The sequence below is a fragment of the Camarhynchus parvulus genome, chromosome 10 (assembly GCF_901933205.1).
Source record: "Camarhynchus parvulus chromosome 10, STF_HiC, whole genome shotgun sequence".
Taxonomy (NCBI): Eukaryota; Metazoa; Chordata; class Aves; order Passeriformes; family Thraupidae; genus Camarhynchus; species Camarhynchus parvulus.
This window is the reverse complement of record NC_044580.1, coordinates 3,287,917-3,303,475: the sequence shown is the minus strand read 5'-3', so window position 1 is coordinate 3,303,475 and position 15,559 is coordinate 3,287,917. Positions and strand designations below refer to the sequence as shown.

Here is a 15,559-nt window from a genome sequence, read left to right as displayed (position 1 = left end):
GGAGAGGCGGGAGCCGGGAGCGGGCGATTCCCGAGGCGGGAACGGGAATTTTGGCAGCCCCGTGGGGTGGGAACGCCGGGGAGCCCAGAGCCCGAGGGGAATTTTTGGGTGCAGCGCACGGACTCCGATCTGTTCTCATTCCCAGCCTCACCGGTGGGACCCCAAAGCTCCAAAATCCCGGGGAAGAGGCTCGGCAGCAGCGCACGAAGGCGACGCTCAAGAATTCCCTGCCAGAATTCCAGTTTGGCCGCCCAAAATCCCTTTCCTTGCCCAAACACCTGGCTGAGAGAGGGGGGCCGAGCACCGCGGGTGACAGCGACACAGGCACGGTGTCCCCTCGCCGTCACCTCCCCGCCCCTGGGGGCAGCCAGGACAAACCGCGGGGCTTCTTTTGCCGAATTCCCGCAGGAAAGCAGCGCAGGCCGAGCCCTGCGCGTGTGTTTTATCCCGGGACACGCTCCCAGTCCCACCCGCTGCTTCCCGAAATCCAGCGAGCCGAAACCCGGGATTTGCTGCGGCCTCGGGGCTGCCCGAGGGGGCCGCGATGTCCCCGCGCTGTCACCTCGCTGTCCCCGGGGTTATTCTGGGATCTGAGCTCGCTCCAGCACACTGGCTCAGATATTCCAGCGGCTCTTCCAGCCTTTTCCCGGCACAGGCACAGCGGAGAGCTCCCTGCCCCACAGATACCCCTATAGGGACCTCCGGAGGGAGCCCCCTGCCCTATAGAAAACCCTAAACAACAACAAAACCACCGGGAGCCTTTGGGGCTTTTTCCAGAGCCATCTTTGGGGCTGTTCCACACGACTCAAACAAGGGAGTATCTGGGGTTTTTTCCCCATTTTTGGGGCTGTTCCACACAACTCATACAAAACCCACCAGGAGCATTTGGGGTTTTTTTCCCATTTTTGGGGCTGTTCCGTACAACTCAAACAATAACCACCAGGAGCATTTGGGGTTTTTTCCCAAAGGTCATTTCTGGGGATGTTCCACACAACTCGTACAAAACCCACCAGGAGCGTTTGGGGTTTTTTTCCCCATTTTTGGGGCTGTTCCACACAACTCAAACAAAACCCACCAGCAGCATTTGGGGTTTTTTCCCCAAGGTCATTTTCGGGGATGTTCCACACAACTCATACAAAACCCACCAGGAGCATTTGGGGCTTTTTCCAGAGCCATTTTTGGGGCTGTTCCACACGACTCAAACAAGGGAGCATTTGGGGTTTTTTTCCCCATTTTTGGGGCTGTTCCACACAACTCAAATAAAAACCACCGGAGCGTTTGGGGTTTTTTTCCCCATTTTGGGGCTGTTGCAGCCCGGGGGTGCTCCAGGAAGAGGACTTGCCATGCAGGACCATCCCATATGCCCACGGGTGGAATTCCAGAGCTGCTGGGACCCCCCAGAGCAGCACCCCGGGAATCTTTCCCGCTGGGATGGGGATCCCCCTGGATCCACCAGAGCCGGGATTGCAGGCATTATAAATTATCAAAATGTGAAAAGTTTTTCTTTTCTGTGACAAAAATACAATCCTCAAAACCCCATAGCCAAAGGGACAGCGCTGATCCTGGGATCGGGTCAGTGCTGGGTGAGCCTGGATCCGCCTCCATCCCATCAGAGCTCTCTCTGCTCACGAGCGCCGTTTCCAGCAGGGATATTTTATACAGTTTATTACGCTTGAGGCAGAGGAATCCCGATTCCTTTTGTAACCCTGCATATGCATGAGTTTCTTTCACTGTGTGTCCCTCGGTGTCCCCCAGTGTCCCTCTGCGTCCCTTGGTGTCCCTCCACATCCCTCAGTGTCCCTCAGTGTCCTCCAGTGTCCCTCAGTGTCCATCTGCATCCCTCGGCGTCCCTCCATGTCCCTCGGTGTCCCTCGGTGTCCCTCCATGTCCCTCCATGTCTCTCCATGTCCCCCAGCATCCCTTTGTGTCCCTCCGCGTCCCTCCATGTCCCTCCATGTCTCTCTGTGTCCCCCAGTGTCCCTCTGTGTCTCTCGGCATCCCACAGTGTCCCTCCATGTCCCCTGGTGTCCCTCCATGTCCCTCAGTGTCCCTCTGCATCCCTCAGTGCCCCTCCATGTCTCTCTGTGTCCCCCAGTGTCCCTCTGTGTCCCTCGGTGTCCCTCTGTGTCCCTCCTTGTCCCTCAGTGTCCCTCCATGTCCCCTGGTGTCCCTCCATGTCCCTCAGTGTCCCCCAGTGTCCCCCAGTGTCCCTCAGTGTCCCTCCATGTCCCTCAGTGTCCCCCAGTGTCCCTCAGTGTCCCTCAGTGTCCCTCTGTGTCCCTTGGTGTCCCTCCATGCCCCCTGATGTCCCTCAGTGTCACTCGGTGTCCCTCCGTGTCCCCTGGGCCCAGCGCAGGGGGACAGGAGGGGGTGGCACTGTGTCACCATGTCCCCAAGGTGTGGGGCTGCAGCCGGTGGGGTTTGGGGCTGGGACAGCAATGGGGACAGGGACAGGAAGGGACAGGGACAGCAGGGGACAGATCCTGGACCTCGGAGGGGACAGGAGGAGACAGGGACCATGGGGACGAGGGGACAGGGCCCGCAGGGCAGGAGGGGACAGCTCCTGCGGCCTGGCAGGGGACAGGAGGGGACAAGGACCATGGGACAGGAGGGGACAGCCCCTGCGGCCTGGCAGGGGACAGCTCCGCGCTCCGCGCAGGGAGGGGACCGGCGCTGTCCCCGCGCGGTGGCACTGACGGGCCCGGCGCGCCCCCCGGTGTTTGTCGCCGATGTCGCATCCGCCGCCAGCCCCGCTGCTCATCCCTGTCCCGGGGACACCCCAAAGAGGGGACCCCCGTGTCCCCCTCCCTATTGTCCCCCAGCCCAGCACCTGGGGACAAGGGACAAGGGACAAGACAAGGGACAAGGGACAAGCTTTGTCTCCGGCTCGGGACACCCCAAAAGTCATTCCCAAAAGCTCCCAGTGGGTGTTTGGGATTTGGGGCTTGGGGTTTGGAGCTTGGGATTTGGGATCTGGGGTTTGGAGTTTGGAGTTTGGGATTTGAGGTTTGGGATCTGGGTTTTGGGATTTGGGGTTTTGGTTTTGGGGTTTGGAGTTTGGGAATTGGGGTTTGGGATTTGGAGTTTGGGGTTTTGGGGTTTGGGGTTTGGGATTTGGGGTTTGGGATTTGTGATTTGGAGTTTGGGATTTGGGATTTGAGGTTTGGGATTTGGGGTTTGAGGTCTGGGGATTGGGATTTGAGATTTGGGGTTTGGAGTTTGGGAATTTGGGGTTTGGGATTTGAGGTTTGGGATTTGGGATTTGGGGGTTGCGGATTTGGGGATTGGAGTTCGAGATTTGGGATTTGGGGGTTGCGGATTTGGGGTTTGGGGTTTAGAGTTTGGGATTTGGGGTTTGGAGTTTGGGATTTGAGGTTTGGCATTTGGGGTTTGGAGTTTGGGACTTGGCATTTGGGGTTTGGAGTTTGGGGTTTGGCGTTTGGGATTTGGGACAGAGCCCGGGCATGCCGGGCCCGCCCCCGGCTCGGGGCACGTGAGGCGCCCCCAGCAGTGGCACCGCGTCCCCAAGGCCACCCCCGCCGGGGTGACCCTGGCTGGCGGCCCCCAAGGCTGTCCCCGGCCGGGGTGCCCTGCCCCGCGCCTCGTTATCGCTTTCGGGGCACATCCCGCCCTTCTCCCAAGGCCACCCCGCGCTGTCACCTGTCCCGGGGCCGCTCTGGGGCGGGCTGCGCCAGCCCCGGCCGTGTCGCTGTCGCTGGGGGCTGTCCCCGGCGGGAGCTCGGCATAAGAGCGAGGCCACCGCGTCCCTCCGGGCCGCCCTCCCCATGCTCGCCCAAGTTGTCACCAAGGCCGGAGCGCTGCGGGGATGTCCCCGAGCCTCAGCGGGGCCGTGTCGCCGGCTCGGGGGGGCTGCGGGCGCTGTGCCCCCGGCTGTCCCCCCGGCTGTCCCCTCGGCCCCCCGGCCCTTTAACCAGGTGCCGGGCGAGTGGCGGGCGGGCTGGCTCAACCTGTACCGCTTCTGGCGGGAGGGCGGCCTCAGCACCCTGCACCTCAGCATGGCCGGCAAGTTCCGCCGCTTCGGGCCCATCTACAGGTCAGCTGGCCCTGTCCCCTGCCCGTGTCCCCTGCCCGCGTCCCCTGCCCGCTCCTGTCGCTGTGTACCCTGCTTCTGTCACCCCCCTGTGTCACCTGCCCGCTCCTCTCCCTGTGCACTCTCCTCGCGTCCCCTCCCTGTGTCCCCTCCCCGTGTCCCCTCCCCGTGTCCCCTCCCTGTGTGCCCTGCTTGGTCCTCTGCCCGTGTCCCCTCCCCATGTCCCCTCCCTGCATCCCTTCCCTGTGTCCCCTTCCCATGTCCCCTGCCTCTGCCTCCACCCGTGTCCCCTCCCTGTGTCCCCTCCCCGATACTCTCCTCGTGTCCCCTCCTGTATCCCTTATTAGGTCCCCTCCCGTGTCCCCTCTGCGTCCCCTCCCTGTGTCCCCTCCCGTGTCCCCGCTCTGTGTCCCCTGCCCGGTTCTCTCCCCGTGTACTTTCCTCGTGTCCCCTCCCTGTGTCCCCTGCTCGGTCCCCTGCCCCTGTCCCCTCCCTGTGTCCCCTCCCATGTCCCCTGCCCATGTCACCTCCCGTGTTCCCTGCTCCTGTCCCCTGCCCGGTCCTCTCCCCGAGTTCATTCCCCGTGTGCCCTGCTCGTGCCCCCTCCCATATCCCTTGCTCGGTCCCCTGCCTCTGTCCCCTCCCATGTCCCCATCCTGTGTCCCTTCCCATGTCCCCTCCCGCGTCTCCTGCCCAGTCCCCTGCCCCTGTCCCCTGCCCTCTCCCCTCCCCGTGTACTCCCTCTTGTCCCCTCCCTGTGTCCCCTCCCCGTGTCCCCTCCCTGTCTACCCTTCCCCTGTCACCCCTCCCGTGTCCCCAGCTCGTGTCCCCACCCCGGGTCCCCTCCCCGTGTATTCTCCCTGTCTACCCTGCCCCTGTCACCCCGCTGTGTCCCCTGCCCTGTCCTCTGACCCTGTCCCCTGACCGTGTCCCCTCCCGTGTCCCCACCCTGTGTCCCCTCCCCGATCCTCTGCCCGGGTACTCTCCTCGTGTCCCCTCCCGTGTCCTCTGCCCATGTTCCCACCCCCTGTCCCCTGCCCGCTGCCCTGCCTGTGTCCCCTCCCTGCATCACCTCCCCGTGTCCCCTGTCCCCTGCTGTGCCCCCTCCCGTGTCCCCAGCCCTGCACTCTGCCCCGTCCCCTCCCATGTCCCCTGCCCATGTCCATTGCCTGTGTCCCCATGTCTGTCCCCTCCCTGTGGCCCCTGCCTCTACCCCCACCCATGTCCCTAGCCCGTGTCCCCTCCCTGGTCCCCTGCCCTGTCCCCTGCCCTGTCCCCAGCCCGGCTGCTTTCCCAGTCCGGGGCTGAGCTGCTGGAGGAGCCTGGCCCAGCTTGGGGACACCGTGAGGGACAAGAGGGAAGGGGACAGGGACTGAGGGACAGGAGGGGACAGGTCCTGTGCCCAGGGAGGGGACAGGGAACCTGGAGCAGGAGGGGACAGGGACCGTGCCCAGGGAGAGGACAGGGTCTGTGGGGTGGGAGGGGACAGGGACCGTGAAGGTCAAGAGGGGACAGGGACTGTGGGTCAAGGGGGACAGTCCCCATGCCCAGGGAGGGACAGGGACTGTGGGACAGGGCCCTGTGGCTGCGGGATTTGGGGATAACGGGGACAGGGCATTGCCATGGGGACAGGACATTGCCATGGGGACAGGACATTGCCAGGGGGACAGGACATTGCCAGGGGCACAGGACAAGACATTGCCACGGGGACAGGACAGGACATTGCCATGGAGAATGGGACAGGACACTGCCATGGGGACAGGACATTGCCAGGAGAATGGGACAGGACACTGCCATGGGGACAGGACAGGACACTGCCATAGGGGACAGGACAGGACAGGACAGGACATTGCCATAGGACAGGACATTCCCATGAGGACAGGACATTGCCATAGGGACAGGACACTGCCATGGGGACAGGACAGGACAGGACATTGCCATAGGGACAGGACAGGACGCTGCCATGGGGACAAGATGGGACACTGCCATGGGGACAGGACACTGCCATGGGGACAGGCCCCCCCAGGGCAGGGGTGCTGATTTTGGGGTCCCCAGGGAGAAGCTGGGCACCTACGAGAGCGTGAACATCGTCACTCCCGGCGACGCGGCCACGCTGTTCCAGGCCGAGGGGGCCCTGCCCGAGCGCTTCCGCGTCCCGCCATGGGTGGCCTACAGGGACTTCCGCAACAAACCCTACGGCGTGCTGCTCAAGTGAGTGCCACCCCAAAAACCCCAAACCCTACGGCATGCTGCTCAAGTGAGTGGGGACCCCAAAAACGGAGCAGGGACTCCAAACCTGGACTCTTCAAGGGAATGGGTACCCCAAATCCAAGCTCCTCAAGGGAGTGCCCATCCCAAATCCTCTCCACTGAGTGCCGACCCCAAGTCCCCAGGAGTGGGGACCTCATATCTGGGCTCCTGACACTCCTCAAGTGAGTGGGGGACCCCAAATCCTCTCAAGTGATTGAGGACCCCAAATCTGGGCTTCTATTGCTCCTCAAGTGAGTGTGGACCCCAAATCCCCTCCAGTGAGTGGGGACCCCAAATCTGGGCACCTGTCACTCCTCAAGTGATTGGGGCCCCAAATCCCAGCTCCTGTTGCTCCTCAAGTGAGTGGGGACCCCAAACCCAGGTGCCTCAAGTGAGTAGGGACCCCAAATCCCCTCTAGTGAGTGGGGATCCCTAATCTGGGCTCCTCAGATAATTGGGGACCCCAAATTTGGGCTCCTCAAGTGATTGGGGGACCCCAGTTCTGGGCTCCTGATGCTCCTCAAGTAAGTGGGGACCCCAAATCTGGGCTTCTGTCACTCCTCAAGTGAGTGGGGACACCAGGTCCCCAGGAGTGGGGACCCCAAATCTGGGCTCCTCAGGTGACTGGGGAGACCCCAAATCCAGGCTCCTCAAATAAGTGGGGACCCCAAATTTGGGCTCCTGAAGCAATTGGGGGACCCCAAATCTGGGCCCCTCAAATAAGTGGGGACCCCAAATTTGGGCTCCTCAAGTGATTGGGGGATCCCAAATCCAGACTCTTTAAATAAGTGGGGGCCCCAAATTTGGGCTCCTCAAGTGATTGGGGGACCCCAAATCCAGACTCCTCAAATAAGTGGGGACCCCAAGTTTGGGCTTCTGTCACTCCTCAAGCAAGTGGGGACACCAGATCCCCAGCAGTGGGGACCCCAAATTTGGGCTCCTCAAACGATTGGGGGACCCCAATTCTGGGCTCCTCAAATAAGTGGGGACCCCAAATCTGGGCTCCTCAAGCGATTGGGGGACCCCAAATCCAGACTCTTCAAATAAGTCGGGACCCCAAATTTGGGCTTCTGTCACTCCTCAAGTGAGTGGGGACACCAGATCCCCAGGAGTGGGGACCCCAAATTTGGGCTCCTCAAGCGATTGGGGGACCCCAAATCCGGGCTCCTCAAATAAGTGGGGACCCCAAGTCCAGACTCCCAGCGCAGGGCGCGTAGCACGGCCGGAGGGCCTTGGGGACACTGTCGGCGCTCCGGGGGTGACAGCGGCCGTGTCCCCGTGCAGGACGGGCGAGGCGTGGCGCTCGGAGCGGCTGCTGCTCAACAAGGAGGCGCTGGCGCCCGCGGCCGTGCCCGGCTTCGTGCCCCTGCTCAGCGCCGTGGGCGAGGATTTCGTGCGGCGCGCGCGGGCCCAGGCGGGGCTCAGCGGCTGCTGGAGCGGCGACTTCAGCCAGGAGCTCTTCCGCTTCGCCCTCGAGTGTGAGTGACCAAACAAAACACCACCAAAGGAGCCCAAAGGAAGCCCAAAAGAACCCCAAACAGACCCCCAAAACCCCCTAAAAGAACCCCAAACAAACCCCAAAACCTTCCCCAAAAGAAGCCCAAAAGAACCCCAAACAAACCCCCACCCTGCTGACAGAGCGGCCATTTGTCCTTCACTGGCCACCAGCTGGTGACAATGCCAGCCCCTCGGGGACAAACATGGCCACGGCAAGGCTGGAGGTGGCCTTGGGAACAGGGACGTGTCCCTGAGGGTCACTGGGTGCACCTGGGCCAGGTCTCCATGGCCCTGGGGACAGGGACGTGTCCCTGATGGACACTGTCCCCCAGCCATGTGCCACATGCTGTACGGGGAGCACCTGGGGCTGGTCCCTGTGCCCATGGGGACAATGACAATGACAATGACAATGACAATGACAATGACAATGACAATGACAATGACAATGACATGTCCAGTCCCCAGCGGTGTGCCACATGCTGTACGGGGAGGTCCCTGTGCCCATGGGGACAATGACAATGACAAAGACAATGACAATGACATGTCCGGTCCCCAGCGGTGTGCCACATGCTGTACAGGGAGGTCTCTGTGCCCATGGGGACAATGACAATGACAATGCCATGTCCAGTCCCCAGCGGTGTGCCATGTGCTGTACGGGGAGGTCCCTGTGCTCATGGGGACAATGACAATGACACGTCCGTATCCCGTCCCCAGTGGTGTGCCACGTGCTGTACGGGGAGTGCCTGGGGCTGGTCCCTGTGCCCATGGGGACAATGACAATGACAATGACAATGACAATGACAATGACAATGACAATGACAATGACACGTCCCTGTCCGGTCCCCAGCAGTATGCCACGTGCTGTACGGGGAGGTCCCTGTGCCCATGGGGACAATGACAATGACAATGCCGTGTCCCGTCCCCAGCGGTGTGCCACGTGCTGTACGGCGAGCGCCTGGGGCTGCTGCAGGATTTCGTGCAGCCCGAGGCGCAGCGCTTCATCGAGGCCGTGTCGCGCATGTTCCACACCACGGCGCCCATGCTGTACCTGCCGCCCGCGCTGCTGCGGCGCCTGCGCAGCCACACCTGGCGCCAGCACGTGCAGGCCTGGGACGCCATCTTCTACCAGGGTCAGTGCCACCACCCGTGTCACCTCTGGGGACACCTCACCCTGTCACCTCACCCTGTCACCCCGGGGGACACCTCACCCTGTCACCTCACTCTGCCACCTTGCCCTGTCTCCTCACCCTGCCGCCTCACCCTGCCACCTCTGGGGACACCTCTGGGGACACCTCACCCTGTCACCTCACCCTGCCACCTCTGGGGACATCTTGCCTTGTCACCTCTCCATGCCACCTTGCCCTGTCATCTTGCCCTGTCACCTCACACTGCCACCTCGCTCTTCCACCTCTGGGGACACCTTGACTTGTCACCTCACCCTGCCACCATGCCCTGTCACCTCTGGGAACACCTCGCTCTGTCACCTCGCCCTGCCACCTCAACCTGTCACCTTGCCCTGTCACCTCTGGGGACATCTCTGGAGACACCTCTGGGGACACCTCACCCTGCCACCTCAATCTGTCACCTCTGGGGACACCTTACCCTGTCACCTTGCCCTGTCACCTCTAGGGACACCTTACCCTGCGACCTTGTCCTGTCATCTCACCCTGCCACCTCACCTGTCACCTCTGGGGACACCTCATCCCGCCACCTCTCCCTGCCACTTTGCTCTGCCACCTCTGGGGACACCTCTCCCTGTCACCTCACCCTGTCATCTCTGGGGACACCTCGCTCTGTCACTTCACCCTGTCACCTCATCCTGCCACGTCTGGGGACACCTCGCCCTGTCACCTTGCCCTGCCACCTCGACCTGTCAGCTCTGGGGACACCTTGCCCTTCCAACTCTGGAGACACCTCTCCTTGTCATCTCGCCCAGTCACCTTGCCTTGTCACCTCACCCTGCCACCTCTGGGGACACCTCACCCTGCCACCTCACCCTGTCACCTCACCCTTTCAGCTCTGGGGACACCTCGCTTTGTCACCATGCCCTGTCACCTCTGGGGACACCTCGCCCTGCCACCTCTGTGGTCACCCCATCACCATTTTTTCACCCATTTTCCCCACCCCACCCCACAGACACCTCAAACCATCTGAAACTGCTCCCGATAAATCCCACTCCAGCCCACCTTCCATCGTTCCACTTCTCCAGAATTCCCCACCTTTCTTACAAACCCACCCTCCAAAACCCGCTCCCAGTCCAACTTCTCTCTCAACTTCACCATCCTCTTCCACAACGTTCCTAAATCGGCGTTTCTTACCTCAAAATTTACACATAAATACTAAAATCTCCTACAAACCCGTTTCCCCCGCGCTGACGCCTCTGGGGCGGTTTCACCGCCGCGCCACCCCCAGGGCGGCGACGCTGATGTCCCCTCCTGCCCCGCGGTGTCCCCTCAGCGGACAAGTGCATCCAGAACGTGTACCGGGACCTGCGGCTGCAGCGCAAGAGCCGCCAGGAGCACGTGGGCATCCTGGGCAACCTCATCCTGCGCGACAAGCTGCCCCTGGACGACATCCGCGCCAGCGTCACCGAGATGATGGCTGGGGGCGTGGACACGGTGCAGCCTGGGGACGGGACAGGGACAAGGGCCTGGCTGGGGTGGGGAGAAGGTCCTGGGTGGGGCTGGGACAGGCAGGGAGAAGGTCCTGGATTGGGCAGGGAGAAGGTCGTGGGTGGTGATGGGTGGGACAGGGAGAAGGTCCTGGATTGGGCAGGGAGAAGGTCCTGGGTGGTGATAGGACAGGCAGGAAGAAGGTCCTGGTTGGCACAAGGAGAAGGTCCTGGGTGGTGATGGGACAGGCAGGGATAAGGTCCTGGGTGGTGATGGGTGGTTCAGGGAAAAGGTCCTGGCTGGTGATGGCCGGGGTTGGGAGGGAGAAGGTCCTGGGTGGTGCTGGGTTGGGTAGGCAGGGAGAAGGTCCTGGGTTGGGAAGGGAGAAGGTCCTGGGTGGTGCTGGCTGGGGCAGGGAAAATGTCCTGGGTGGTGATGGAGGGGCAGGGAGGGAGAAGGTTCTGGATTGGACAGGGAGAAGGTCCTGGGTGGGGCAGGGAGAAATCCTGGTTGGTGCTAGGGCAGGCGGGGAGAAGGTCCTGGGTGGGGCAGAGTGGAACAGGGAGAAGGTCCTGGTTGGTGTTGGTACCGACAGGGAGAAGGTCCTGGCTGGTGATGGGTGGGACAGGGAGAAGGTCCTGGCTGGTGTTGGGGCAGGCAGGGGGAAGGTCCTGGTTGGTGATAGGTGGGACAGGCAGGGAGAAAATCCTGGGTGGGGCAGGGAGGGAGAAGGTTCTGGATTGGGCAGGGAGAAGGTCCTGGTTGGTGTTGGGACAGGCAGGGAGAAGGTCCTGGCTGGTGATAGGTGGGACAGGCAGGGAGAAGGTCCTAGGTGGGGCAGGGAGGGAGAAGGTTCTGGGTGGGGCAGCGAGAAGGTCGTGGATGGTGTTGAGTGGGTCAAGGAGAAGGTCCTGGCTGGTGATAGGTGAGACAGGGAGAAGGTCGTGGATGGGGCTGGCTGGGGCAGGCAGGGAGAAGGTCCTGGGTGGATCAGGGAGAAGGTCCTGGCTGGTGATAGGTGAGACAGGAAGAAGGTCGTGGATGGGGCTGGCTGGGGCAGGCAGGGAGAAGGTCATGCCTGGTGCTGGTTGGGTCAAGGAGAAGGTCCTGGTTGGTGTTATGTGGGGCAGGAAGAAAGTCCTGGATGGGGCAGGGAGAAGGTCCTGGATGGTGTTGGGTGGGGAAGCACCAAGCTGGGCAGGAGAAGGTCCTGGCAGGGCTGAGCAGGTCCTGGGAGCTCTGGGCCGGCAGGAGCAGGTCCTGGCAGGGCTGAGCAGGTTCTGGGAGCTCTGGGCCGGCAGGAGCAAGTCCTGGAAGGGCTGAGCAGGTCCTGGCACAACTGAGCAGGTCCTGGGAGCTCTGGGCCGGCAGGAGCAGGTCCTGGCAGGGCTGAGCAGGTTCTGGGAGCTCTGGGCCGGCAGGAGCAAGTCCTGGAAGGGCTGAGCAGGTCCTGGCACCACTGAGCAGGTCCTGGCAGCGCTGAGCAGGTCCTGGCACCACTGAGCAGGTCCTGGCTGCACAGAGCAGGTCCTGGCAGCGCTGACTAGGTCCTGGCAGGGCTGAGCAGGTCCTGGCAGGTCTGGGCCAGGCAGGAGCAGGTCCTGGCAGGGCTGAGCAGGTCCTGGGAGCTCTGGGCCGGCAGGAGCAGGTCCTGGCAGCTGTGTGCCCTGTGTCTGTCCCCCAGACGTCCATGACCCTGCAGTGGGCCATGCTGGAGCTGGCGCGGGCCCCGGGCGTGCAGGAGCAGCTGCGGGCTGAGGTCCTGGCAGCCAAACGCGAGGCAGGCGGCGACCGTGAGAAGATGCTGAAATCCACACGGCTGCTCAAGGCCACCATCAAGGAGACACTCAGGTGAGGAGGAGGAGGGCTCAGGTGAGGAGGACACGCCCTTCCTCCCCGGAGTGTCCCCAAGGCCGCGGTGTCACTGTCGTGCAGGCTGCACCCGGTGGCCGTGACCCTGCAGAGGTACACCACGCAGGAGGTCATCCTGCAGGACTACCGCATCCCGCCCGGGGTGAGGGGACACCGGGACACCACCGGGACACGGGGACACCACCGGGACATGGGGACACCACCAGGACATGGGGACCCGGGGATGGGGGGACACGGAGACACGAGGACACGGGGACATGGGGATAGGGGGTGGGGAGACATGGGGACACGGGGACATGGGGACATGGGGACATGGGGACATGGGGACATAGGGACACAGGGACACGGGGACATGGGGACATGGAGACATAGGGATATGGGGACACGGGGACATGGAGACATAGGCATATGGGGACACGGGGACACAGGGACATGGGGACACAGGGACATGGGGATATGGGGACATGGGGACATGGGGACACGGGGACATGAGGGGATGAGGACACGAGAACATGGGGACATGGGGATGTGGTGACATGAGGACAGGGGGACATGGGGAAGCGGCAATGTGGAGACACAGGGACATGAGGATTCAAGGACACCAGGACAGAAGGACACGGTGACACAAGGACACAGTGACACGGTGACACGCTGCCCTGTCCCCACCACTCCGCAGACGCTGGTGCAGGTGGGGCTGTACGCCATGGGCCGTGACCCCGCCGTGTTCCCGCGGCCCGAGCGCTTCCTCCCGCAGCGCTGGCTGCAGGCCGGCCCCAAACCATTCCTGGGGCTCGGCCTCGGCTTCGGGCCCCGCCAGTGCCTGGGCCGCCGCATCGCCGAGCTGGAGATGCAGCTCTTCCTCATGCACGTGAGTGTCCCCTGTCCCCTGCGCCGGGGGACAGCGCCGTGGCCGTGGGGTCTGTCACACAGGGTCCCTGACATCAGTGGACAGTGTAGTGGCCGTGGGGTCCATCCTGCAGAGTCCCCAACAGGAGGGGACAGCATGGTGGCCGTGGGGTCTGTGCTGTGGCGTTTCCAGCATGAGGGGACAGTGCCATGGCCATGGGGTCTGTCACACGGGGTCCCCAATGTGAAGGGACAGTGCGGTGGTTGTGGGGTCCATCCTGTAGGGTCCCCAATGCCAGGGGACAGCGCGGTGGCTGTGGGGTCTGTCCTGTGGGGTCCCCAATGGGAGGGGACAGCACGGTGGCTGTGGGGTCTGTCCTGTGGGGTCCCCAATGGGAGGGGACAGTGCGGTGGCTGTGGGGTCTGTCCACAGGGTCCCCAATGGGAGGGGACAGCACGGTGGCTGTGGGGTCTGTCCCACAGGGTCCCCGATGGGAGGGGACAGCGCGGTGGCCGTGGGGTCTGTCCCACAGGGTCCCCGACGGGAGGGGACAGTGCGGTGGCTGTGGGGTCTGTCCCACAGGGTCCCCGATGGGAGGGGACAGCGCGGTGGCCGTGGGGTCTGTCCCACAGGGTCCCCGACGGGAGGGGACAGCGCAGTGGCCGCAGGGCCCGTCCTGTGGAATGCTGGTTTGGCTCGGCTCAGAGTGGCCTCGAAGGTCACCCTGGGCCTTGCTGCGGTGTCCCCAAAGCCCCCCGGCCCCACGGCCATGTCCCCTCCACCCCAGATCCTGGAGAACTTCAAGATCGAGACCATGCGGGCCGTGGAGATCGGCACCAAGTTCGACCTGATCCTGGTCCCGGACCAGCCCATCCAGCTGACCCTGCGGCCCCTCGAGGGCCAGCCCTGAGCAGGGGACACCCCGGGGACACCGCCACGTCTCCCGCGGTGGCCTTTGGGGACAGCGGGGACTCTGCCGGGGCCGCGGCCTCGGCTCGAGGCTGCGCTGTGCGGGGCAGGCAGAGCTGGGCCGCCCCGCGGGGAGGGGGATTTGGGGTGGGTTGGGGGTCCCCTCTGGCTGCTGGGGGTCCCACCGAGCTCCCCCGAGCCTCTGGAATGTCCTGGAACCTCTGGAATGTTCTGGAATGTTCTGCCTGGCCTCTGCTCCATGGGAAAGGCGCTTGGAAAGGGCCTGGGGGGTCTGGGGGCACAGGGGGGCACCCATGGGGGGAACCAGCCCCTTCTGGGGTGGGCAGGGGACACTGGGGACACTGGGGACATTGGGGACACGGGGGACATTGGGGACACCAGGGACATTGGGGTCAGTGGGGACATTGGGGACATGGGGACACCAGGGACATAGGGGTCAGTGGGGACACTGGGGACACCAGGGACATTGGGGTCATTGGGGACACTGGGGACATTGGGGTCAGTGGGGACACTGGGGTCAGTGGGGACATTGGGGACATTGGGGACACCAGGGACATTGGGGACACTGGGACACTGGGGACAGTGGTGTCACTGTAGGGTCACTGTAGGGTCACTCTGTAGGTTGCTGTAGGTCACCGGTGTCACTGTAGGTCACAGGTGTCCCCTGTCCCCGCGCTCACCAGGCCCAGGCCGTGCTCCCGCAGGCGCGTCCCCAACTCCTGCTGGCCCCGGGCCCAGCTCCGGGCGGCGTCCTGCAGCTGGGACAGACCCCAAACGGGCTGGGACTGACCCCAGACGGGCTGGGACTGACCCCAAACGGGCTGGGGAACCCAAACGGGCTGGGACTGACCCCAAACGGGCTGGGACTGACCCCAAATGGGCTGGGACTGACCCCAAACCCCCATGGGAGACCCCACACCACCATGGGGACCCCAAAACGGGCTGAGGGACCCCAAACTGCCATGGGGGACCCCAAACCATGATGGGAGACCCCAAACCGGGCCGGGGCATCCCAAAAAGGGCTACATGACCCCAAAACGGGCTCTGGGACCCCAAAACACACTGGGTGACCCCAAACCCCTGTGGGTCACCCCAAACCACACTGGGCGACCCCAAACCACGCCAGGTGATCCCAAACCACCCTGGGTGACCCCAAACCCCTGTGGGTGACCCCACATGACCCCGCGGTGCCCACCTGCCTCTCCAGCGCCCGGGCCCGGCCCCGCTCCCGCTCCAGCTGCGCCAGCAGCTCCAGCTTCTCCGCGGGCCCCGGGAGCCACTGCGGGCACGGGAGCGGCGGCTGGGCACCGGCCCCGCAGCGCTGCCACCCCCGCGGCGTGTCCGGCTGTCCCCGGGGTCACCCCCGTGTCCCCTCTGTGCCCGGTGCCACCCCCGCGGCGTGTCCGGCTGTCCCCGCTGCCACCCCCGTGTCCCCTCTGTGCCCTGTGTCGTCCCTGTGTCCCCTCTGTCCCGGTACCACCCCCGGTGCCGTGTCCCCTC

The 15,559-nt window shown here is 63.5% G+C and overlaps 1 protein-coding gene across 1 annotated transcript; it reads left to right on the top strand.

The window, feature by feature from the left end:
• Positions 1–3,783: 3,783 nt before the first annotated feature.
• LOC115907533 (cholesterol side-chain cleavage enzyme, mitochondrial) lies at positions 3,784–14,280 on the top strand. The gene is made up of 9 exons (XM_030955483.1): positions 3,784–4,054; positions 6,107–6,262; positions 7,586–7,779; positions 8,725–8,928; positions 10,256–10,416; positions 12,095–12,261; positions 12,346–12,424; positions 12,959–13,150; positions 13,917–14,280. The coding sequence occupies exons 1-9, from the start codon at positions 3,786–3,788 to the stop codon at positions 14,037–14,039; spliced, it is 1,545 nt and encodes a 514-aa protein (XP_030811343.1). The 5' UTR covers positions 3,784–3,785; the 3' UTR covers positions 14,040–14,280.
• The last annotated feature ends 1,279 nt before the right edge of the window (positions 14,281–15,559 follow it).

What these genes read in the sequence shown, in the direction of transcription:
- LOC115907533 (XM_030955483.1), top strand. Translation starts at nt 3,786, where the DNA reads ATGCTCGCCCAAGTTGTCACCAAGGCCGGAGCGCTGCGGGGATGTCCC. An exon ending in ACCATCAAGGAGACACTCAG is followed by an intron (nt 12,262 to 12,345) that starts GTGAGGAGGAGG and finishes ACTGTCGTGCAG; the next exon opens with GCTGCACCCGGTGGCCGTGA. An exon ending in TGCAGCTCTTCCTCATGCAC is followed by an intron (nt 13,151 to 13,916) that starts GTGAGTGTCCCC and finishes CCTCCACCCCAG; the next exon opens with ATCCTGGAGAACTTCAAGAT.